Source organism: Brachycentrus maculatus, unplaced genomic scaffold (assembly GCF_059751285.1).
Source record: "Brachycentrus maculatus isolate JH-2025_06_01 unplaced genomic scaffold, ASM5975128v1 h1tg000247l, whole genome shotgun sequence".
Classification (NCBI taxonomy): Eukaryota; Metazoa; Arthropoda; class Insecta; order Trichoptera; family Brachycentridae; genus Brachycentrus; species Brachycentrus maculatus.
The window spans coordinates 512,205-540,035 of NW_028280998.1; the positions used below are offsets into that span (position 1 = coordinate 512,205).

At 34.6% G+C, this 27,831-nt stretch overlaps 1 protein-coding gene across 1 annotated transcript in view; it reads right to left on the reverse strand.

Annotated features, from left to right (window-relative positions):
- Positions 1–926: 926 nt before the first annotated feature.
- Positions 927–27,831, reverse strand: part of LOC148306167 (uncharacterized) — a 43,076-nt gene continuing 16,171 nt past the window's right edge. Inside the window, exons 3-4 of the mRNA XM_088265512.1 lie at positions 3,794–4,031; positions 927–3,087 (exon numbers count right to left, since the gene is read on the reverse strand). Of these exons, the coding sequence (XP_088121638.1) occupies positions 2,850–3,087; positions 3,794–4,031 (476 nt within the window). The 3' untranslated portion in view covers positions 927–2,849. The remainder of the gene's footprint in view (positions 3,088–3,793; positions 4,032–27,831) is intronic.

Genomic DNA, 27,831 nt, shown 5'->3' on the forward strand with positions numbered 1-27,831 from the left:
ATGCAATTGATTTCAGTACCTTTTAGTATAACTAATTTGATAATTAAAAAATAAAACAAAAGCATAACATTGAAAGATTGAATTATTAGGAATATTCTTTTAATTTTGGCTCTTTTATTATTTTATTTTTAACCCCCTATTTAAATTATTCTTTCGTGGCAAACACCAATAATAAATTATTAGGAATATTCTTTTTATTTTTGGCTCTTTTATTATTTTATTTTTAACCCCCTATTTAAATGATTCTTTCGTGGCAAACACCAATAATAAATTATTAGGAATATTCTTTTTATTTTTGGCTCTTTTATTATTTTATTTTTAACCCCCTATTTAAATGATTCTTTCGTGGCAAACACCAATAATAAATTATTAGGAATATTCTTTTTGTTTTTGGCTCTTTTATTATTTTATTTTTAACCCCCTATTAAAATGATTCTTTCGTGGCAAACACCAATAATAAATTATTAGGAATATTCTTTTTATTTTTGGCTCTTTTATTATTTTATTTTTAACCCCCTATTTAAATGATTCTTTCGTGGCAAACACCAATAATAAATTATTTGGAATATTCTTTTAATTTTTGGCTCTTTTACTATTTTATTTTTAACCCCCTATTTAAATGATTCTTTCGTGGCAAACACCAATAATAAATTATTAGGAATATTCTTTTTATTTTCGGCTCTTTTAATATTTTATTTTTAACCCCCTATTTAAATTATTCTTTCGTGGCAAACACCAATAATAAATTATTAGGAATATTCTTTTTATTTTTGGCTCTTTTATTATTTTATTTTTAACCCCCTATTTAAATGATTCTTTCGTGGCAAACACCAATAATAAATTATTAGGAATATTCTTTTTATTTTTGGTTCTTTTATTATTTTATTTTTAACCCCCTATTTAAATGATTCTTTCGTGGCAAACACCAATTTTGACTCTTTGTTTCTTTTTTTTAATCCCTAGTTGAATGATCTTTCGTGCCCAATAAACACTAGCATAATATTAATAATTATTAACAATTTGTAGGATGTGCCCAAATCCTTGTTCACAAATCTGGGTTTCTCCAGTTAGGAGCAACTGGAGAAACCCAGATTTGTAAACAAGCTGCTCTTCGGCATTACCATTACACATTGAGGCGTCCTGTCCAGCATCTTGGCCATGCTCCAGCCCAAGAAGACCGAGAAGAAAGCGCAACAATACGGCGGTTCCACTTTCCTGCCTCCAGACTCAGCCGATTGACGACGTTTTCATTAATATATTTGTTTTAATTTTCTCTCATTATAATTTTCATATCATAATTCATACCTGTATGAGCGCCATTGAGGTAGTTTTTTTACGAAAATGGCGCTATATAAATCATCCAAATTGTTATTTATTTTTATTATTACTTAAATACGCTGACTTCCATATACTTCATCTATGTTGAGATGTCAAAAATGTTTAATGAAACTGGCTAAATTATTAGCAATATGCTTTTAATTTTGACTCTTTTTTTCTTTTTTTAACCCCCAGTTAAATGATTATTTCATGCCAGCACCACAGCAAACACCAGCATAATATTAAAAGGATAAATTATTACCAATATACTTTTATTTTAACTTTTTTTTTAATCCTTAGTTAGATGATTTTTCGAGCTAAACACCAGCATAATATTAAAATGGTTTAATTATTAGGAATACGCTTTTAATTTAAACTCTTTTTTTAACTCCACTTTTTATTGGGTTGAAAAATAACTTTTTTAAATAGAATTTAAAATTTGGTAACTTAATTTTAAATATTGAAAAAACATGATCTTCAACATTATATTCATCGAGGAATTTGTTTAAAATATAAATGAAATATATCAAAATCATCCATATTGAAGTTTTTCAGAAATTACGTTATTGGAGAAATGTCTTTTTAACGTGTAATTTAATTTAATCAATACATGTGTATACTTTAAATCACGTCCATATTTATGAACAAGCTAAAGTGTCATATCTCAGCTAAAATATCATTAATTCAATAGAAATGATACACTCCTATTATCAAAGATTAAAATTACCAATACTTCTTCTAATCTTATAACCCTTATTCCACACCAAATGGTGCATAGGGCACTGCGACACATCTACACAGTTCTATATTGATCGTTAATTACATGAAGGCAAAGTGATCAGTCCTGCGCTTCAGGTACCAGTTCTGCGTAGTAATAAATCAAAATTAGAGTGAAAATCACTCATAATTATTCAAACCCCCCTGGAAATCGAACTAGAACCGCATGCTAGCAAACCACTCTCTCTAACCACTACACTACGGAGACGGAATTATACGAGGTTTATTGAAAAAAATTATTGGAAAAGTATGCGTATGTATATATAATTGAGTGTGGAGAAAATGTTTTATTTACGACATGGAATGCATCGAAATACGCGTCATAATAGATTCTAAGAGAAAGTGGAATTTTTCAAGTGAAATTTGAACTGAAAATGCCAAAATAAAGTTAAATGATTATAAAATTGAGTTTCACACCACATATAAACCTTCATAATCAATGTTTTTTATGTAATATTTCCCATTCTTGCAATGGGCTATCGACTTGATACTTTGATTTCTTTTTTTGACTAAAAAATCAGTTTATTTGTTTGACAATGTCCGTCACTACTTGGTTAGTCTTTCACAAATTCAGAGTGTCTGCTCATCCACTAGTTTTAACAATGTGAGTTCGGCAAGAAATTATGCGGCTAGTAAAGGGGCAGCAGCAGTGGCCCCCCGGGTGACGGGGGCAGCAGCGCCAAGAGCCCCTCGTCACTCCCCGAGCCGTCTCGGCTAGGTTCGCCCTCCGCAGATTCACAGTCTCTGTCCATCCCCTAGTTGTAGGAGTGTGAGTGCGGCGAGAAGTTGTGCGGCTGGTAGGGCCAGTAGGGAGGCGGCAGCAGCGGCGGCCCCCCGGGCGGCGGGGGCGGCAGCGCCAGCAGCGCCGCGTCGCTCCCCGCGCCGCCGCCAGCCGCCTGCGCCTGGCACGCCACCATCAGCCCGTGGAAGTCGAACTTGTAGGCGTACCGCTTCCCGTGCACTTTGCTCATGATGTTCTTGTCATAGTAGTACCTGAAATTGTCAACTCGTTATTTCGAAAGAATCTTGACTACAGATTTTGTAGGCCAGATAATGTAGACCCTGCGATCTTCTTAACTCTCTGGATACCCACAAAAAATCAGCAAATGTGATCCTATTTTATGAATTGCTTAACTTGCACATTGACTTGCCGAAATTGCTAGAACCAATTTGTTTTAGAGTTCCCAGTCAAATCACCAGGCTTATCTACAATTCTAAAATGGGAGAAAAATATCGGCAAGACGCGGTAGTGTATTTGTGTGGGATTATCCAGAAGATCGCTATAAACGAGAAATGTGCAGAATACAGAGGAAGAGCTATATTATGGAAATGACTGAACGAGTCGTCACACTTATCTTTAGCCTAGGATTTTGTTGTAGTTAGTCGTCCACCGTCGAGGTATTTGCAATGCGGAAATTTTGTCGAGGTTCGTGTGGGATATTACCCGGAAGGATCCTATACGCTAGAGATGTGCACAAGATAGAGAAAGACCTTTATTATGAAATTGACTGAACGAGTTGGCACAATCATCTCAGAGCCCTACGAGTTTATTGTAGATTGTCATCCACCATCGAGTATGTTTTGGAGAGAAAAAATTCTATAAGATGTGGTAGCGTGTTTGTGTGGGATATTGCCTGGAAAAAACAACGCTTTAAGCGGAGATGTGCAGAAGATAGAGGAAGACCTATATTACACTCACCTGAGAGCCCTGCTGAGTTTGTCGTAGTTCATGTTCGGCTTGGCCTTCCTCTCCCCCCAGCGGCGCGCCACCTCGTCAGGGTCGGCCAGCCGGAACTCGCCCTCGGAGCCCTCCCACGCGATGCAGCCGCCGTTGGCAGCATCCCCCAGCAGCTCCAGGAGGAACTGCCACAGCTGGATCTGCCCCGATCCCCCGGACACCAGGCGGTGCGACGCCGCATTCAGCGCTTGGTAGGGGTCTGTAACAAGAGCAATCATTTGAAAATTTGTGTACTACTATATATTGTACATATCTACATATCGCTCACTCCTTTCAAGAACGTCATTAATCAAAAAACTTGATTTTTCAGGAGAGCGTTTTTAAAGTTTAAAAATAAAATACAATGTATGAAAAATAAATATCAAGCCACTTATTGAACATTTTACTGTGCAACAGATCTTTTTAGGTAAAACCTGAATGTTTTTTCTCCATTCGAAAAATATTTAGGAAATTAAAAAAATAAAAATAAACGATACCTTTTATTCAAAAAGCAAAAACAACACTTTCTGCCCTGTAGCGGGTAAATATTAAGTTAAAAATATGCGTCTTTTGCTGGGATGTAGTACATTTTCTGGAAATTCCAAAAACATGCACAACTGAAAATCGACAATTTTTGTTTTATGACGTTCTTAAAAGGAATGAGCGATATATCATAACACAAATGTTGTGCCAATACAATTTTTGGTGATAGAGCCTTCGCAGCGTAGAATAACTTACCCTCAAATCAGAGATCTATCCTGAATCCTATTCCGGATCTCTTATCCGTACTAACCAAATTTAATCTAATTTTTTAACATGACTTTTACCCATAGACGCCGTGGCGTAGTTGGGTAGAGGCTTGACTGCGAAACTGGCGTCGCGGGTTCGATACCCGCCACTTGCAATATATCAGGCAGCTGGTTAATTTGGGTATAGGCAATATATTTTATTTTAAATTTTATTGAGAATGGTTGCAGCTTTATTGCATAATATCCGTTGCATGTATGTGTGTATGTGTGTAACTCTAATGTATGGAAGTGAAACATGGAGTTGGCAAAAGAAGGATGAAAGTAGACTGAATGCAGTCGAAATGCGATCTCTCAGAAGAATGTGCGACAAAACGATGTATGATAGATGTGCGAATAGTGAAATAAGGAAGGAATGCAAAGCTGAGATAAGCATTATCGATAAAATTAAGAAAGGTGTGTTGAGATGGTTTGGACATGTGGAATGAATGAGTGACGAAAGAACGGTAAAACAAATTTACGAGGCGAATGTTAGTGGGAAAAGAAGCAGAGGAAGACCGAGAAAAACATGGCACGATCAGGTATGCCAAATACTTGAAAGTGGTCAGGTTAGGAGTCGTAACAATCGGCGGGTATGTATGAGGAGATGCATGAACGTGGAAGAGGCGAAGAATGTTTGCAAGGACAGAGTGGTGTGGCGCTCTATTCTCTCTGCCTACCCCTGCGGGGAAGCGGCGTGATGGTTAGTTAGTTGGTTAGTTTTATGTATGTGTGCTGAAGCAAACATATCATTTTCTGAGCTTCTCTGTGCGAATTTACATCACAATTCACTGATTATTCATAAGATAATAATAAATGCATCATATATCCGCTTACACGTAGCAGTATCACATGTGTTTTGGAAAGAAGAGTTTTTTTTTAATTCTCGTGCCATATTTAGCAATAAATGCAACTCGACCCGACAATAGTTCCAGTTCAAGCACATCCAAATTAATCACCGTCAACCACCAACGAATTGAGAAGAAAATATTTCGGTCAGTGACGAAATTTTAGCCGGTATTTTTAGATCTGTCTCCTGGTGGCGTCTAGACACTATCGGCAGTACATCCTGTCGAGATAAGCTTACTCATTAAATACCTACCCAACTACTCATTAATTACCTACAGAACTACTCTTTAATTACCTACCAAACTACTCATTAATGACATACCAAACTACTCATTATAGGTTATACTCTTCGTTAGTAAAATCCAGATTTAGCGGAAGCTAAACTGGCAGTGCACAACGGAGTCCTGGTTCCAACTCTAATGTATGGAAGTGAAACATGAAGTTGGCAAAAAAAGGATGAAAGTAGACGAAATGCAGTCAAAATGCGATCTCTCAGAAGAATGTGCGACAAAACGATGTATGATAGATGTTCGAATAGTGAAATAAGGAAGGAATGCAAAGCTGAGATAAGCATTATCGATAAAATTAAGAAAGGTGCGTTGAGATGGTTTGGACATGTAGAACGAATGACTGAGGAATAAACGGTAAAACAAATTTATGAGGCCAATGTAATTGGGAAAAGAAGCAGAGGAAGATCGAGAAAAACATGGCACGATCGGGTATGCCCAAATACTTGAAAGTGGTTAGGTTAGGAGTGGTAACAATCGGCAGGTAAGTATGAGGAGATGCAAGAACGTGGAAGAGGCGAAGAATGTTAGCAAAGACAGAGTGGTGTGGCGTTCTATTCGTAGAATGAGGAAGCGGCGTGATGGTTAATTAGTTAGTTAGTTTCAATTTAATATATGGAATAAAGTCATGGGGTCATCCTACGAAAACAAATTTGTAAATTGTGAAATTCTGCAATATTTCGTTATATTGTTATAAGATAATGTTTAATCAAAGGGATAATGTAAAATTGTTATACGACCATATCAAGTCACTTCAAGTTGGATATCATAGTTCAGCAACAAACTTGTAAAAAGTATAAATATCATCTAGTACACAACTATGATACCCGCTTCACCCACAGCGAAGGGTTGATGGTCTCAAGAGTGAACAATAAATAATTTTGTAGTAGAACACTTCAATACATAGTTTCGAATATTTCCAATTTGTTGCCGGGGAGGTAAACAAAAATATGGAGCAAAGGCGAAATAAGGGAATGGGTAAACAATTAAGTTTTTAGGTTTTTCATTTTTGTGTGCATATTATGTTAAAATAAAAATAATAAAAAAGTATGTAAAAAGAACTTCACTACCACATTCACGTAAGGTGGTTTGGATCACCGCGAGAAAAAAATACGTATCAACCCTTTAGAAACAGTCCAAAAACTTTTTAAAATCAGGCTTTAAAAAATTCAGCTTTTCCTTCCAACCAATTATTTCAGGAAGTTGAACTTTTGGAGCTACGAGAAATCTATTGCCAACAGTGTCTAAAATACGTTTTCATGCGCCAACATTTACTTCCTAAAAATAATAATACATCTAGCCAAAGAATTAATAATTTATTAGAAATCCCTTTTTGTAAATCCAGACTTGCGCAAAGACACTCATTTTTCATAGCTCCAAAACTCAATTTATTCCACAAAGACTATTTGTATGATGTTAATTACCTAAGTTTGTGTAGATTTAAAATTTTGCTTAGATTGTTCATTGAAGGGACAGATTTAAACTCCTTTTTCTTATAGACGTATCACCCATGTAATACATGCTTGCTAACTTTTTACTTTTTCATCTTTTTTATGTTTTTAATTTATTTGAAAAAAAAATTGAAAATATTTTTGCTTTCTGATAGTCAAGTATTTTGTATTTTTCTTATTTTATATTAACACTATTATTCTAGTTCTACTTATAAAACCTATTGTATTCTTGCCAGTGTTTTTTACTATGACCTAAATTATATTGTTTACCCACACACAGGCCATGCCTTTGTGGGATCTTTTTTTGTATTTATATTTTATTCATATTTTTTTGTATTTGAATTTATGTCATGTTTGTATAATGCAAAAGAATTTAAAATAAAGAAAAAAATGTTTTTTTATCTACCATTATCATTACCCACGTCTTTATAGGCGCCCTTGAAGTAACATTTTACGAAAATAGAGTTACATAAATTTTCCAAATCATAATTAACTATTATATATGTGAATTTATAAATTAATGTACATACATGTACATACATACATGTATTTTTTTAACAATTAATGAATTTAAAAAATGAAAAAGGTACCCGAGGACTAGAATAGGTACTGGCTAGGCATGCCTATACCTACTCACCGCCCACTCATGGGCCTTTACGCTATTAATCACACGCGCAAAAAACGGATTAACACCACACACGACAAGGCAGACCGCGATTCCCCCCACATAGAGAGAAAAATCCATTTATAGAACACGGTCCATCCGCCAATAGGAGGCCATATGAGGGTTCAACCTCAAATTTGTTTTCCAAGCAATGCATTGTAACGAAATCTCGAAGTATCCCGGCGTAGGCGGGGATATTTACGACCATAAATGTTCTCTTAACCACAAGTTTATTTATTAATATGGATTTTCGTCCGCCACATTGAGTGCTATGACTAATTTTTAGTGCCATGTGACATCGCTAAATATGGTTTCCTGTTAACTAACAGAGAATAGAACGCCACACAGGTTTTATAGACCAAAAAAGTTTTAAAAAACCGTAGGAGAGCAACAATCGCACGAGAGAAGTCAAATATATATTAATCATTTACAACATTTTGAGTGTGTCCAAATACTTGTTCACAAAATCTGGATTATCTCCAATTACAGGAGTTATTTTCTCCTGTAATTAACTCCTGTAATTGGAAATAATCCAGATTTTGTGAACAAGTATTTGGACACACTCAAAATATTGTAAATAAATTATCTGGTCAAATTATAAGCTTTAAAGTGATCACTTATGATCCTATGACAGTCGTCAGCCCCGTAAATGCCCAGGCTTCCATATTCTTCTTCATCTTTGATGAGATGTCAAAAAATAATATGAAAATAACTCCTGTAATTGGAGGTAATCCAGATTTTGTCAACAAGTATTTGGACAACCTCAAAATGTGGCTTTAGAAATTCTTTAAACATTCACATTTGAAAAGAATGTTTGCAGACGGACACGAAACGAAAGCACTTATAAGTATCCAATTTGGCCACATATATAAATGGCTATAATTACAGCAAAAAAGAAGGCGTGCTTACCAATATTACAGTATTAAATATTGGCTATGCGTTTAAGCGGTCGGAGAAGGTGGATAAAGTGACGCACTGCGTAGAACGGAGAGCAGAAAGGAATGCAGGAGTATGAGGAGATCCGTTATACTGACTGAGTCACCAAATCACAGATACCAACGTGAGAAAGAATGCCATTTCTCCGAGAGCCCTACGGCATATGTAAGGTTTACTAGAGAGAGCTGCAGAATGCAACAGTCATGAACGATCAAGGAAATAATTAATACTGTTAATCATCAATATTTTAAGTGTCGCAAATTGAGATGAAACGTTTATATAATAGTTTATGTGAAAGGAGATGGAACTCTGAGCATCCCAGGTCTTACGACCAGGCATTTGACTGGCTTAAGTGATCACTTTGTATGCTTGTGTAACATTCGCCATCTTGACATTACTTGAACATTCAACAACCTTCACCATTCACCAATATGAAAAAAAAATCCAGCGTCTTAATAATCTGGATCAAGATCCATGCAATTATATTAAATTATATTAGATCCATATAAATAAGAGGGTCTCAACTAAATACGTAAAAGCTTTCTTAATCCGAGATTTCGCTCACTCCTTTCAACAACGTCATATTTCAAAAAACTTTATTTTTCAGGAGATTCAAAGATGAGAATAAATCAATGAAAACAACTCAAAAAGAGGAGTGAATTTGAGAAAAGGGTCAAATAAAAGTAATAAAAGTAAGTTTATATACATTTGTGTGGTTGTGGGTTTCATATCACAATTCGCTCATTCCTTTCAACAACGTCTTATATCAAAAAACATGATTTTTCAAGAGATAGTTTGTAAAGGTTAAGAATATATTAAAATGTATTAAAAATAAATATCGAGCCATTTATTGAACTTTTTACTGTGCAACAGATCTTTTTAGGTAAAACCTGAAGGTTTTTTCTCCACTTGAAAAATATTTAGTAGATTTAAAAAAATAATTAAACAATACCTTTTCTTCAAAATGCAAAAACAACACTTTCTGCCCTGTAGCGGGTAAATATTAAGTTAAAAATATGCCACTTTTGCTGAAAAATGGTACATTTTCTGGGCATTCCGAAAACATGCACAACTGAAAATTTACGATTTTTGATATATGACATTTTATCATTTTAGCTTATAATTTGACCAGATAATTTATTTGCAACATTTTGACTCTGTCCAAATACAAGTTTTTGGACACACTCAAAATGTTGTGGAAAAAATATATATTTTAAAATAACTGAAGCAATCGAGTGGAGGCTTAACAAAAAATAAAAAAAAGCAGTGTTTGACAGCTGAATACCTAGACTTCCTTCTTCTTCATCTAAACTAAGATGTCAAAAAATGTTATAGCATAACGGAAGGTGGATGGTAGATACGGAAAACAATTGGCTCATTTACCGAAGAAGTGCGAAGGGCGGTTTCCGTATAAAGGGTGCGAGGGGTGCAGGCGGCGCGCGGCCAGCCACAGCCGCCCGCTGCTGTCCGCCCCCAGCTGCATGGCCCGCCCACCGCGAGCCGCCCTCACTCCATCGGCGGGCGAGGCCCGGCACGACTACCTGGCGCGCTGTCCACGCTATAGCACGGTACAAGGCTTGCGGTAATCCTCATTAGCAATTTCAATTTATCATCATTACAAATTTCAATTTGTCCTTATTAGATACTTCAACTTATCCTCAATAGAAATTTCAATTTGTCCTCATTAGATACTTCAACTTTTCCTCATTAGAAACTTCAACTTATCCTCAGTAGCAAGTGCTACTTATCCTTACTAGAAATTTCAACGTTTCCTCATTACAAACTTCAACTTATCCTCATTTAAAAACTTTTAATTTATTTTTCTTAAACTATAAAATTAGTTTTCGTCAGAATCGTTCAATTTTTACACAATATTTTACTCATGATCGACAACTACACAAAGCTCAAATTTTGGAAGTCATACATATTTGATCAATCTCATGAAATTCCATGATTAAGTTCACAAAAGCCATCCGTGATTGGATTTAAAAAGCTTTTATACAGCATTGACCCTTTTATTACACCTTTACATGTAAAGTGATCACTTAACCAGCCTATAATAGGTTGTAAGTCCTGTAAATACCCAGACTTCCTTATTCTTCTTCATTTATGTTGAGATGTCAAAATATAATTAAAGCAAATTCACAATAGTTTGAATGACTTCATTTTCTATTTCGAGAAATAAAAATACTTTGTGTTTTGATCCACTCACATTTTTATTAACCAACTAGTTTCGGCGACAACGTGTTGCCCTCTTCAGGGTTTAATTTATTAATTTATGACTTCATATTCTTCCACATTCTTCTTCATCTACTTTGAGATGTCAAAAATGAAAAAGAACTCCTACCTAAATGGTGAAACCCAGATTTGTGAACAAGTATTTGGACGCACTCAAAACGTATATATTAGATACAGATAAAAAATTTAAGCAAAAAAAATCCTTCCTTAAATTATTTTTTGACTTGAACTTTGACTACTACTACTACTACTACCATCACGCCGTTTCCCCGCAAGGGCAGGCAGAAAGGATTGAACGCCACACTCTTCTTTCCTGACACACTCCTCGCCTCCTTCACATCCATACATCTAGTCATACATGCCCTCCGATTACGCAGACTTTTGACACCGGCAGATTTTAAGTTCTGATTGATCTGATCGTTCTTTTTCGGTCGTCCTCGTTCTGTTTTCTCTCTGAACTTTGAACTAGTTATAAAAATTCAAATTTAATTAATATAATATTTTTATCGTCGTATTATTTTTTAATGATCCTATTTTCATAAAAATAAAAGAGGCATATATTTTAACACAAAAAATCGAACAAGAATTCACAACATTTTTAGTTTAAATTTGTCTAAATACTTGTTCACAAAATCTGGGTATTCACCACTTACCAGTTATTTAGATGTCAAAAACAGTAATCAAGAATTTGAACGAAGACATTTGTTTAAACGTCTTATTTATAAATATGATTTTTTTATAAATATTTCTATTTCATTAATTTTCAATAAAATAATAGTCAACTTTAGTAAAATCACCAATTTTGAGTCAATGTTATACGAAGGAAAACTTTGTGTCTCACATAAAAATGATTCTCATCCTGCCCTATATATTATATTCTTTTTTAATTAATGTTTTACTTAGTAAATACTAATATTTCTTAAAATATACTGTGACACGTGTTTCGATGCATTTCGCATCATTTTCAAACACCATATATTAAAAATGGATAGATTTTACCACAAAGTGACTGCCGAATCAATAAGTGAAATTATTATATTCTTCTTATTTTTAAATGATACGATTCATAATATTTTTGTATGTTTTTTCAATTCACTATTTTCTAAACGATAAAACTCGTACTACTGCTATAATTTATATTTATGTCACTAAAATTCACATTGTCATTAATTCAATAAATATTTGTTAAAATACCTATACAATCATTGAAACAAATATATATGCCATGAATTTTTTTTTAAACTTTGAATCAAACTCAATTCTCACATTAACACTTTAGAGTTTTCGCGACGAGCGATTTTCCCGATTTTCCGTTTTCGCGCGCCGGAATTGTCAGCAAAGCAGGAGGTTTCCGGTCGGCGGGGAGTTCACTAGTGAGGAGTCGGAAGTTCCGGCGGCGCCTCACGTCCGGTCCCCCCCCCGCCCTTCCGTCCGCGCCGCACCCCGTCGCCCACCAGCCCCGCCCTTGCACTAAGACAATTAACTAACGGGCAGCTACCCTCACACCTCTAGTAACAGACGAGAAATCAAAAAAGAGAGGAATATATGCTAAAACAATCCTTACAAATGCATTTATGTAAGAATTACTCTCACATAACGCGAGAAAGCACATTCCAGTAAAGCACACACATCACAATTTACAGCTATTTTATATACTGATTTGAATTTAAGTTCGTCGAAAAACACGAAAATTCAAATATAAAAATAAAACAATTTAACACGTATAAAAGTATATTAATTTAAACAAGACAAGTTTCGAGAACTACAGCTGTTCTCATCGGAATTATCACACAGAAACACATCAAACAAAATCTAATTAATCATCACGCCTTTTCACTCCAGGGGTAGGCAGAGAGAATAGAATGCCACACCAATCGGCTTAATAATTTATTTGCATACCTTTAAAAATAAAGCTTACTAACTAACAAAGTCTTTCTAAACAGTCTTTGGCTCTTTCACATTCTTACATCTCCTGCTATGATTTCCTCGTGTTTCCTCTGCTTCTATTGCCAACCACATCCAGATGGAATAACAATAGTTTATAATTACTAAAGAAGACGAAAACAAGGAAGGCATCAGTATATTACCATAAATATGATTAAGTTCAACAATATTTTCAAATTAAAATTCCTTTTTTTTCAAATCAATATAATATTATTATTTAAGGAAAAATTGTTTTCAAGTTAAGTATATAATTTTGGTGTTTATTCTGATTGGTGATTATTAGTGTGCCAGGGTTTACGACCTGCCATTTGGCTGGCTTAACGTTCACCATGCTTGTTATTGAACATCCATATTGCATTAATTTTCTTAAAGTTACATGCAATTGTCTCGATTTCCTTTCTATAATAATTATCCAATAGAAATGGAAGAATCGCTATAGTGGCGCCATCAGTTGTGAAATTTGTGAAGTATATACAATATTTTAGCTGACAATAATTTCACAAGCACGTTGTCACCGTAATAAATCCCATATAAGTATTATGATTGGATATTCACTCAATCAAAAGTCGACCTAATCCGGCACACTTTATTATGACCAGGGGTGGATGGCGCGGAGGGCTGAATTACCATTTTATTGGTTCCGCGAGCTCACGGACTAAGTCCCAGCGCTCCCCTCGTACTGCAGCGGAGCTCAAATGGAAATATTAAAAAGCGCAAATCTCGCAACTTGCCTACAATTGAAAACGTCGCGGTTGATATTTGAATTGTGGCTTTCGGCATCTAAAAATGACAATTATTTTTTTTAATAAAACAACGTATTCTATACGTTGAATTTTGAATGGTACTTACATAATGTGTACCTATGCAAACACATGGTGTAAGTACCATTCAAAATTCGAAATTCGTTTGGTTTCTGTTGAAAAATATTTTAAACTTTCTTGTATTCCATTTTAACTTACTAACTAACCATAATGCCGCTTCATTGCAGGGGTAGGCAGATAAATTACAACCCCCCACACCAATCTGTGTATTTGCAAAACATTATTTGCCTTTTTTACATTCATGCATCTTCTCATTCATGTCCGCCTATTATTCCGACTCCTAAACCGACCACTTTCAAGCATTTGAAATACTTGATCATGTCAAGATCAGTCTCAAACTAAAAAAAATACCGTACCTTCTTCACTCGTTCCACAAATAATAATAATGTATGTTTCGTAAAAAGTAAAAATTAAATAATAAATTAAAAATGAATATTTTTCCGATATGCGTATTATTATAATATATGTACGTACTTTTATAAACTCGTCATGTGTACAAACTTCATAACTTTGTTTTATTAGTTTATTTATTGGGCAAATTGTATGGCAATTTTTCGTGAGGAATCAACGAAGGCGTTTAACAATTTACAGTAACATTAACAATTACATCGATTTAACTAAACAATTACTTTTCGTGTCAATTAACACAATAGAATATTTTTTATAATATATGGAAATAGATAGTTATATGTGTGTTTGTGTGTTTCGTAGGTAATTTTGTTGTTTTTGTTTTCATAAGATTTATATTATATATACATTTATACTCTTTTATTGGCTCTAGCTGTAGCGTTCATGTAAATTTAAAATAAACAAACAGCGCAAGTTGCCAATTAATGAAGAACGAACCCTTAGTAAGGCAAGCAGAGAGATAAATTAATCACAGCACAGCATGTTTGGGGCTTCAGAAGTGATCAAACATTCAAATCATTCAACGATCCACATATGAGTCAGATCTGTTCATCCACAAAAAAAACATTTCTTCTTCTTCTTTTCAGCCTTCTGTCATATACTGCCTTTTTCATATCCTTCCATTTCTTATTATACCCAGACTTCCATATTCTTCTTCATCTATGTTGAGATACCAAAAATAAATACAAAGAATAACTCCTATAGTTAGAGACAATCCAGATTTGCGAACAAGTATTTGGACACACTCAAAATGTTATAAATGAATTAACTGGTAAAATTATAATTGATAATCACTTTCATTCTATTATTTAAGCTTACAAGCTAAAACCAACCTATGACGGTCGTAAGCCCCGTAAATGCCCAGACTTTTATATTCTTCATCTTTGTTGAGATTTCAAAAAATATATAAAGAATAACTCGTATAATTGGAGATAATCAAGATTCGTGAACAAGTATTTGGATACGCTCAAAATGTTGTATGGGTTTTAATTAAAAACCAAATTTAAGGGCGGAAAGTTTATTTACAATGTATTTTGGATGTCTCCACGTCGGCGGGGGTAATCAATTATTATTCAGTGTTTAGAAGAGCAATGTGATTCTGTCTCATCAGGAAAACAATATGACGAAGTCCCGCTGGGAGGGTGGGTCGAGTGGGGTGATTCGGGGAGGGCAAATTGACCTCGTTAGGGGTGGAACGGGGTTCTACAATATTGTACTTGGATTAGACAGTGTCAAGAAGCAATTATGATGTTCCCGCCTTTACTTTAAGCCGACGGGGGTGTATATTTTATATTCTTTCATATTTTAACCACTTTAAAAACTAACCGCCTAACTTAACATCACGCCGCTTCTCCGCTGTGGTAGGAAGAAAGCTGTCCCACCGCATGGCCAGATCTGATACAGCAGCATCAAGGCTTCCTGACAGATCTGCTCTTGCAAAGCATTTTTTTTTAAACTAAGTTGCGAAATTTATTGAAAATGTGAAACAACATAAATTTGTTTTCCGATTTTACTGTGGATTTACATTTAAAAGCTTTCAATATCCCTGTCACTGCCAATCTAAATAAATACAAGTTTGTAAATCCATCACCAAATTTTCTAGAAGTACCTACCCCGGTGTAGGCAGTGAAAGGGATTAGTATTTAGTCAAGTTAGTCAGCTAGATCCAATTCCGACCCGATGTTGGCCGGTACACAGACGCCCACAACCCCGACCAGCACAGCAGACAGACACGGAATAGTGCAGACAGACACGGAATAGTGCAGACAGACACGGAATAGTGGTAGGAAGAGAAAATACAGCATCACACCAATCCGTCTTTGCGAACAATCTTCGCCTCTTCCATATTCGTGCATCTCCTCGTACGTACATAACCACCGATTATTCCAACTCTTGAGCTGACCACATTCAAATATTTGAAATACTTTATCATGCCTAATTTTCCTAAGTCTTTATCTGTTCCTGTTTCGAACTACATTCGTCTGATAAATTTCTTTTACTGTTCTTTCTTCACTCGTTCGTTCCACATGCCCAAACCATCTCATATCATGCCTTAAACAATTCTTAATTTTATCGGTAATGCTTAACTCAGCCTTGCATCCATTTCTTATATCGCCATTCGAACATCACACATCATTTTGTCGCACTGGGAGATCGTAGTTCGACTGCATTCACCTCTGCTTTCATCCTTCTTCTGCCACCTTCGTGCTTCACTTCCATACATCAGTGTTGGAACCAGGTATATAAAAACACGTTTGATTCTTATAAATAATAAAGGATATTTTTTTCACAAATATCATTTTTTAATATATCGTGGGTGTCCAGGTAAAAAACGTTAAATTGAAAGAATGTAATTTTGACTTAATGAAGCATATAATAAAGTTTTTAACGTTCTATAAACTGGCAATATAAGCAAAGTAGTTTAAAATGTCATATATTTATAATATATATATATATATATATATATATATATATATATATATATATATATATATATATATATATATATATATATATATATATATATATATATATATATATATACATATATATATATATAGATATATATATATACATATATATATATATATATATATATATATATATATATATATATATATATATATATATATGTGTGTGTTTATAAAGAAAATTCAACTTTAAGCTTTATAGCGAGTATGTTATCCAGGCTAAAAGCTTTAAATAAAAGGGATTATTCACACTCGGATTTTAGAGTTAACGTTTTTTGCTAGTATACCCACGATATTTAAGTGTGCATATTACCCAGTGAAACTATTATTTGAGTAGTTTCATGAATGAAATACTAAAATCGGTCAATATTTGAGAAAGATATATATTTGTTTTTGTACAAACCTAATAAAAAGGACAATTTTCCAAAAAAGTCTTCGGTAATTTTAGCATACATGTAAGAAAAAATCTCACTACTAAAACGATAAATAAATAAAATTTTAAAAAATATTATTTATGTTGAATAATAAAGCTACGCGAACGTGCATTAAAAGCACATTTTCCGCATGGTACGGGAGCTTTTCTTTAAGGCGGAGCCTCTCTCGGCACGCCCACTTCCCTCCCGCCCGCTCCGCCCCCGGAGGCCCTCGCCCCGCCCAGCCTCTTCCTAGAACTCTTGCGGTCAGACTCCACTCATAAATTAGTTAACATGACTCTAAAGGTCACACTTCAAGTGGTGGTCACTGAACACTATGAGTGCAATAGTCAAGTAAATTTGTCCTGCTAGACAAAGCAAGCAAGGCGAATATTATTTTTGAACATTTCAACAAAGATGAAGAAGAATATGGGAATCCTTAATACATTTTAATAAGAGTATTTAAATGACGTGAGATTAATGATGTATACATGAGTTCCAAAAATTTGAGTAAAGTGGTTGTCAATCATTAGTAGAATGGTGAATATTACACTGTATAAAGTGATCGTAAGTCTTGTAAATACCCAGACTGCCATATTCTTCATCATCTATGTTGAGATGTCAATGGACTGATCATGTTGGGTGCTTGAATTGATTTTATAATAATAAAATTATTTTCAATTCTCATAAATTATTTTCTATTATTTTTTGACTTCTCATCGATAGATGAAGAAGGATATAGAAATCTGGGCATTTATAGGGCTTACGACCGTCATAGGGTGGTTTAAGTGATCACTTTACACACGTGTAACATTCACCAATTCTACCCATGATTGACAACCACACTACTCAAATTCTTGGAACTTCAACATGTATTGATTAAACTGATACAATGATATCTGGAAAGTAAATTTTGTGTCGTTTTGTGGCCCGTGGTTAGTATTGTGGACTCATGAGTCAGAGTTTCAGGGTTCTAACCCGCTCTACCACAATTTTATACCTATTTTTAATAATAAGCCGCGTAGGCTTACAGAAATAGTATGAAATTGAAAAAAAAATGTTAATAAAAAAAAAACAAATGAAATCTTTTGAAAAAAAAATTATATATTTTTTTTTACAAAATCTTTAGTTATGATGACCACTCACTTTTAATCTAGCGGTTCGAGACGTACCCGTCTCTTCGTCAGGATAATTATTACACCAGCATGCAAACAATACTACAAGTCCACAAAATATTAATTCTATGTTTTTTTTGGTCGACCCGAGGATGCATGTGATCAATATTTTGTGTAGTTGTAAGTGTGTTAATAGTGCTATGCTAGTAACGTGTAGTATTGTTTGCATGGCGGTGAAGCGATTGTCCTGATGAAGAGACGGGTACGTCTCGAAACCGGTAGACTAAAATCGTGGTGTCTGGTTATATTTTAACATTATTTACATATTTGTAAAAAAAAGTTAAAATGTAAAAATAATTAACCACAAATTAAATGCTATAAATATCAACAAAAAATTGTAAAATACGTTCTTCGAGACTTAATTACGTTGGTTTCCCACAAGGGAGGGAACCGTTCTTCAACATTCTTCACCGCTTCCACATTCATTCATTTTTTCACACATACTCGCCGATTATTTCAACCTGCCCCAAGTATTCTTTGTCAGTTTTCTTTGTCATTTTTAACATACTCGTGTTATGCTCCCACAAAAAAAAACAATAATAAATCAGTTAAAACAATTTCGTGTTGCATTATTCTTATAAGAATATAATGACGGAAGATGGGGACGACAACGAAGGCGATACTAGAATGAGTATGTTAACAGAATGTCAGAAGACAGACTTCCACGTATCGCCCTTCAAGGAAACCCTGAAGGACGAAACACCCAGGCAGACCTCCAAAAAGGTGGAGAGATAGCCGGCAGTCAACATCCCAAGAAGCACAGACAGATCCTGAGGATCTATAAAAAGATGAAGAAGAACGAGATTATTATTAACTAACCATCAAGCAGAGAAAGCTGATGTACTTCGGACACGTCATGAGAAATGAAAAATATCGTCTTCTCCACCTAATCGTACAAGGAAAGATTGAGGGGCGAAGAACTCACACTCGATGCCGAAGGACATCATGGCTGAAAAACCTAAGACAATGGTTTGGCAGAAGCACCAAATCTCTGTTCCGAGCTGCAGCATCAAAATTGAAAATAGCCATGATGATCGCCGATCTTCGTTAGAAGTGGCACAGAAAGAAGAAGAAGAAGTGCCCTGTGCACCATTGGGCGTGGACAGGCGTTTAAATGCTCAAGAAATGCTAGCCTACTCCAAACGGTGTGGGTGAAAATACCAGGAGACGAGGAGATGGGGGCGTCTTCGTCTGTAGGTGGGTACTGACTCTAGAATGGCGAGGGGAGTGAACCTCCCTTCAGGGTGCAGGAGAGGGGGTGAGTGAATGATGGGGTATAATGAGTCAATTCCGAGTCAAAGGGCTTAAGGTCCTGACCCCCCGCAAGGACGAAGGGCCAGTTTTTCAAATGCAGTTTCTGCAGGACTGCCAATGCCGGGCAGTCTGGACAACAAAGACGCATCGAAATGGGAAAATACTTTAATTTAAATGGACTGATCAACAACATATTTGGCGTGTCCGAATACTTGTTCATATATCTGGATTTCACCACTTAGAAGCTATTTTTATACTGATATCTCAACACAAATGAAGAATAATATGGAAGTCTGGGTATTTACAAGGGCTACAACCTAGTTAAGTTATCGTACAAGCAAAGGTGTAATGGCTAAATAAAAGTTTTCTAAATCCAATCATACATGGTTGTTGTGAACTTATGGAACGTCATAAGATTGATCATATACGTATGACTTCCAAAATTTGAGATGTGTGGTTTTCAATCAAAGGTAGAATGTTGTGCATAAAGTAACCACTTAACCAGCCTACGACAGGCCGTGAGCCCTGTAAATACGAACACTTCCATATTATTCTTACTTATTTACACGTTTTTGATCACTTAAACCAGTCCTTGGCAGTTCGAACGCCCTGTAAATACACAAACTTCTATATTCTTCATCATCTACATATCACGCACTCCTTTCAAGAACGTCATAAATAAAAAAAACTTGATTTTTCAGGAGAACGTTTTTAAAGTTTAAAAATACAACACAATGTATTATATTAAAAATAAATATCAAGCCATTTATTAAACTTTTTACTGTGCAACAGATCTTTTTAGGTAAAACTATGAGGTTTTTTCTCCATTTGAAAAATATTTAGCATATTTAAAAAAATAATTAAACAATACCTTTTCTTCAAAATGCAAAAACAACATTATCTGTAGCGGGCAAATATTAAATTTAAAATATGCCTTTTTTGCTGGGATATAGTACATTTTTTGGGCATTCCGAAAACATGCACAACTGAAAATTGACGATTTTTTTATTTATGACGTTCTTGAAAGGAGTGAGTGATATGTTGAAATATAAATAATCTGATCAATTTGCATACTGGTTGAGTGCTCGTAATTGATTTTACGAAACTTAATTATCAGTTTTTTTTACTTTGATGGTGAAACCGGGATAAGTTATTCCGCGCCGCGGGGGTCGGCGGTGGTATCTGGAGGGGGCCAGGGTGGGGGTAGGGGATGATATTTATGTGAGAGGTGACCCGACACGGGAAATCCGGGCTCCACAGGAAACGGCATCAAATCATATTATTATACCTCCCTCCCTCTACTTGTGCCAACACTCGGAGAGATCATGACACTTGAATACCGCGAACACGAGACATTAAGAGCAACGATGCGACTTGAACTGCAATATTACCACGGGAATATGAAACATTCGTTAAAGATTATTCGAATTTTATAATTAAAATCTAACTTTGTTTTAAAATCACTTAAGTATAATGTCTACCGGTTTCGAAGCTAACCGCTTCTTAAAGTATTACTCAGTCTTGATAAAGAAGCGGTTAGCTTCGAAACCGGTAGACATTATAATTAAGCTATAATAAAATATTTTTAGTGATTTTACGTTTAAAACAAAGTTACGTTTTAATTATAAAATGGAAAAGCACAAAGTTAGTGCTTCAAATATAAATTATTTTATTCAAAGCATTTCGAGGACTGAATTATTAATAATCGAGATATGTTTACGATCGAACGATTACTTTCTTTGTTTTTAATTTATAATTTGTTTTAATTGCTTACTACCACTATATCTTAAAATCTATTGCGATACGTATTTCGATGCGTTCCACATCATTTTTTAACACGGTAGTTTCTTTGTATTGTTTCGACAGATTGTGACGCGTGTTTCAAGTTTTTTTGTTTGTTTTGTTTTTATTTTTAAATGGAAACAGTTGGCTTGTATCAGACGATAAAGTAAAAGTTCTGAAATCTGCGGTAATATAAAAATAATTTTCAAATTTTACGTTCAACAATTTATATTTATTTTTACCGTCAGCTATATATCTAATGAATAAGGCCCAACTTACGAAAAATCGCAACTTAGTTTTCCTTAAATCCAGATAGCATTTGACGCAATTGAATTATTGTATTTGTTTAAAACACCATTTTTGTATTGAAAAACAAAGTTTTTCTTCGAAATAAATATATGGTTTTGAAAAAAAAAGAGTCACTGAAAGGAAAGAAGTTTTAAAAATTATTAAAGTATTTTTTCTGTATATATTTTTTAAAAAGTTAAATTTCAATGTACCTATGTATATTTTTGATTAAAAAATTGAGCGCAGACAGACGTCTAACCACTAGTACAGCCGATCGCGTTATAATTTGAACATTCGAGATCTCAGCATTAACATGGTAATATAAATTTCATGTAATTTAAAATTGAACGTCTATCAAAATTGATGAGCTTTTTATATAGAAGCACACCTAAACTAACCTAACCTAGTTTCAAATACTCATAACCACTTATTACATACGTGCCTAATCACACACACAGTTCCCATAGCCTCCACAACACGGAGGAATGCGATCTAATCTTTATCCATACTCCACACATTAAAGAATGGTCTACCTAGACAATTATAACGAATGTATCCTTGCCTAGCGAGAGGCATGCCGTATGCCCACAATACACCCAGTCATCCGCCAAGAATGTGGCGCTAAATTCTTATGCGATTTGCCGGATGTCTCAGCTTCTGAAAAGCCGTTGCTAAAAGACGTTGAACACTCGACAAAACATCAACAACTCTGAAAAAAATGTACAAACAGTCACAGGAAAATAAATGTAGCAATTTTTAATAAAAACTGCCCAGCGTGGAGCAGTCATAAGTATCAAGTGTAAAGGGCAAGTATGTATATCGCTCACTCCTTTCAGGAACGTCATAAATCAAAAAAAATGATTTTTCAGGAGAACGTTTTTAATGTTTAAAAATATAATAAAACGTATTAAAAATAAATATCAAGCCACTTATTTAACTTTTTAATGTGCAACAGATCTTTTTAGGTAAAACCTGAAGGGTTTTTCTCCATTTGAAAAATATTTAGTATATTTAAAAAAAAACTATTAAATAATACCTTACAATACCCAATGGTGCATAGGGCACTGCGTTGTTATCCTGTTTATTACTTACATGAAGGTAAGGCGATCACTCCTACGCTTCAGAGACCAATCCAAAGTAATATGAAATAAATATTAAAGTGTAAAATCACTAATATTTACATACTTACCCGCCGATTATTCCGACTCCTGACCACTTACAAGTATTTGAAATACTTGATCATACCAAGTTTTCCACGGTCTTCCTCTGCTTTTATTACTAGCCACATTATTATTATTATTTTTTAATAAAGTTCCAAGAAATATAATAATTTAATTCATTTGCTAGACATTTCTACTTTTTAACATATCGTAATACTAGTTACGCTGTTCCTCTCCAATAAAGAGACCAAACTCTTGTGCTTGGAGAGGGACTTATTCTTATGGATGATATAATAGTTTTTTTTTCCTTTTTATTTATTTTTTATGTTTTTTATTTTCAATGAACATGTATAAAAGGCATATTATTTATTTATTTTTAAATTTATTTCACCTCATAAATTTGTTTAACTGTCCTTTCTTCACTAATTCGATTCACAAGTAATTTGAAATGTCACTTTTATGGCATCCTCGTCACTTCTCACCTCACTGCACATTGCCAAATACTCGTAGCACATGCTGAGACGGAGCACGATTCATCTCCACTTTTGGCTGATTCATTATCAATCAAACATGATACATTTCCGTTCTTCCTAGTATATCTCAAGTGACTACTTCTTCAAGTACCTACCACAGTTTCTTTACATCATTCAGTGACTAGTCTCCAGTAACGAGATGATAAGTCGAATCAAACAAGAGCTATCAATCCAGCGTGTCCTAACTTTGTCGAATATAAAAATAATCATAAAAATTCTGATAATTTACGAGAAGGGCCTTACTACCTGAAGGGCGATTACACATGTATAATATGATACAATATTTTGACATTTCAACAAAGAAGAAGAATTATATAGAATACTAGATATTTATAGGGCTTACGACCTGTCGTAGGCTTACCAAAAAAAATGGAAATCGTATTAGGACCAAACTAACATAAGACCTTTTCGGCTGTCCAAATTTAAAACACAGTAAAGGATTTTTTTTTTGTAGTACGTTTTTTTTGCATTTATGAACTAAGTAGACTCTACTTAGTCCGAAAATGCAAAAAAAACGTACTACAAAAAAATGTCTCTTACTGTGTTTTAAATTTGGACAGCCGATTTGGTTGAGTGGTTCCAGAGAAATAACATATATTGTGTCGGGTTGTGGTCCCGTGGGTAGTGTCGCGGACTCTTGAGTCAGAATTTCTGGGTTGGAACCCACTCTACCACAATTTGATACCTATTTTTAATAATGAGCCGCTTATGCTTATGCGCATGTCCTCCGCATGCCTCCCGAGAGCCGCCATCAAGCTTGTCTCTTTTACAAGGCATCAGGTTCGCGCCGCCCAGGACGACCACTGCCGACAATTCGTCGACAGCTCGCGTCAAAACTTAAAAACTTAAAATGCAAGGGAGACAGAAAGCCTGGAGACAATTTGTGGACTCCATATGCTCCACATAGGGAGCTGATATGGTGTAATAATATTATAATAATCATCATCATCATATTTTACATATTACATAATAATTATTTTAAGGTTGGCATTAGGTACCTACGTGGGAGTCTCTATGACGAATGTAATATTCTGCGAAGGTAATTTAATATTCTAATCGAATGCATTATTTTTAGAGACGTGGCGCCACAAGTTTTTATGTTTGTAGATGAAAATTCCTAGAAAATAGTCATTACTGCAAAATTGTAACTAAATTTAGCGAACGGGTACCATGTTCATATACCTTTAAAAGATATATACAGTACAGGGGATATTGTAGTATTTTCCAACGGATTTCTGTCCCAAGTCAGATATATTATGCATATGTATTTATACATACATTCTCTCCTTATCCCTATCTGCACCCCAATGGTGCAAAGGGCACTGCATCGTATAGAAGCAGTGTTATCTTGATCGTTAATTACACGAAGGAAAGGAGATCAGCCTTCCGCTTCAGGTACCAGTCCAAAGTCATATTAAATAAATATTAGACTGAAAAATCACAAATATTTATTTTGACCCTCTTGGAAATCGAACTCGGGACCTCCAGCATGGTAGCCTAGCGCGCTAACCACTACACTATGGAGGCGGACAACATACATACATTACTGTATATATACCGTTCTGAAAGTCCCGGGTTCGATGCCCGGGGAGGTTAAATAAATATAAGTTTTTTTTTCACTCGAATATTTATTCAATATTACCCTGGACTGGTACCTGAAGCGGAGGGCTGATCACATTTCCTTCATTTGTTAACGATCAAGACAACACTGCGTTTATATGGTGCAGTGCCCTATGCACCATTGGGATGCGGATAAGGGTTTGAAGAATCTTATTTATTGCTGGGCATTAAACGTGGACCCAACCAGTGGTTGTATACGAAGTGATTTATTACCTGATACAAGGGGATGTCATATTTTCATCACATGAATAATTTTCTACTTAATTATATGGGATATCTTTAGACACTTCCCCTTCATATGATTTGACACCCCTAAATTCATAAGTGCCCAAGACATTTTGATATATAACCGATTATTTTGTATTCCATTATATTCATTATTAAAAAATTTATAGACGGCTTTAATGTGGTATGGACATGTGGAGCGAATGGATAGCGAGAGAATGGCTAAGGAAATATTAATTTTTTAATTTTTTTTAAACTTCATGTACAGAAAATAAAAAGTACATTGGCGGGCTTATTGCTAAAAAGCAATATCTTCCAACCGACCAAAGACGGACTAGTGATATTGATCAAAACGTTTGATACCATATATAGCCGTTTGCAATCAGAGGGTAGATAGTACTTGAACATTTAAAAAACATAAATTACAAAATATATGTGGCGAATGTGAGAGGGAAAACAGAACGAGGACTGAAGAAAGAGACTTGGCACGATCAGATCAATCTGTTGGTGTCAAAAATCTGCGTAATCGGAGGGCATGTATGACTAGATGTATGGATGTGAAGAAGGCGAGGAGTGTATTTCAGGGCAGAAGAGTGTGGCGCTCCATCCTTTTTGCCTACCCCTGCGGCGAAACGGTTTGAACGTTGTAGTAGTAGTAACGTAACGTTAAAACGTGATGGTAGTAGTAGTAGTAGTAGATGACTTTTAGCTTATATTTGTTATATGTAAGTTGTAAATAATAAAAATTAAAAAAATAAATAAACCCTATGACGGGTCGTAAGCCCAGTAAATACCCAGACTTCGTGACACGTTATATATTTATTTATTTACTTTTTATCACATACATAATTACAAATTACAAATACAATAATGCGCCCTTAATGGGTTTACTTATGCACATTTTACAACACTTATGTATACCTATACAAAATTTTATGAAAAAAAAATTGTTTATAACATACAATCAAAAACAACATGGCCGAATGAAGCTATCTATTTCAGATCTACCCACCTGCATTTTCCATTTTTTCATAGCTCTTTGACTTTATGGGTATAGAATAAAAGCAACTTTATTATACAACAATGTATGTATAACAATTAAAGTTCTTTTCACCAAAAGTGGTATTAGATAGGATTTCTTTGATTTACTTGTATGTACTTCAAGTATAATAAATAAAGCCGTTCGATTGTTAGTAAAAAAAAAAACAATAAACACTATCTACGTAATAATTATTATCAAAAAAATGTATGAATTTCCATGAATCAAGAGCTATATTTGCCGCGGTTAAGACTGATTAAGTACATTCTATTTTTAACGGATGCTAAATTTACGGCACTTCATAAAAAATGCAGTAAAACACACTTCCTGGTATTACAGGTAGACAGGTGGTAGAGCAACAAAACATCGCTTAACCGCCGAACCTTTTTGCTTTCCAATGGCCTTGTACCATTCAAGCAAGAAGGCCGCGAACCATTCATTAAAAGGCAACACACAACGCGTATAAGCAAATTAAGTCACTTTATCAAAAGGCTTTAACTAGCAGTATAATTAGATATAATCATCGAACTGATGATAAGTTTTTTTTGTTATCTCGTATTTACTTTTCAAATTAATCGTTCATGGCCGGAATGGTTGCGTTCGCTTTTCTTGGAAAATAGTGCGTCAAGCGCGGGAACGTCATCGAGTTTTGGCGGGAAAGCGCGATACGTCATCTCGCATCGTTCATTCATGGTTTGTCGGAAGGTGAAACGCTCATATCTTTTTATTCGAACATTATTCACGACTTCTCGCGTTGACCTTCGGCGTGTGTGAGTTGTATTTTGTCAGTTGCGCAAGAAATTCATTCACTAAATGTAATTTACACACTGGCATTAGAAATTGTTTTACTCCGAAATAGCACCATAATCATAACGATGACAAGACACGTTCTGCGCGCCATGTGTTTTAAAAACGGTTTATATATTTCTTACTTTTATTTACGCAAACGGAATCAAAGCAGTCTTTTAAGACGTATATTACACATTAAATATACATTTTTAAAGTTCATGTACATCTTTAAATATGCGTAATCACAAACAAAACGATAAATAAAGTTAATTATATGGCCATTTCATTTTTTTCCTCGTTAATATGCTCGTGCCTACTGAGTAAATCATTCCAATTGATTTATTAACCATATTTTGTTACACATTTTGTATAATAACTATATTAATAAATATATACTGTGTTGTATAATAAATTATCCGTCTGAAATGAAATTATAATTTTAAATTTTATTTTACTTGTTTATACCAGTTCATTCACAATATTGAGAATATGTCCAAATTATTGTTAGCCAGCGCTGATTTTTTTTTACCCAGAGTTATTTATAATAATATTTTATTCATGTTTTTTAATATAAATAAGTAATCATTTAAAGCAGCTTTTAAAATGCTAAGACATCCACGCCCCAACTCAATTGACTTCTTCAGCTTTATTGAGATATTAATAAATATCGATTTTGTGTACTTTTTAAAATTTATATTGAAATTAAAAAAATAAAAAATAAAAAAAACTAACTAACCATCACGCCGCTTCCCCGCAGGGGTAGGCAGAGAGAATAGAGCGCCACACCACTCTGTCCTTGCAAACATTCTTCGCCTCTTCCACGTTCATGCATCTCCTCATACATACCCGCCGATTGTTACGACTCCTAACCTGACCACTTTCAAGTAT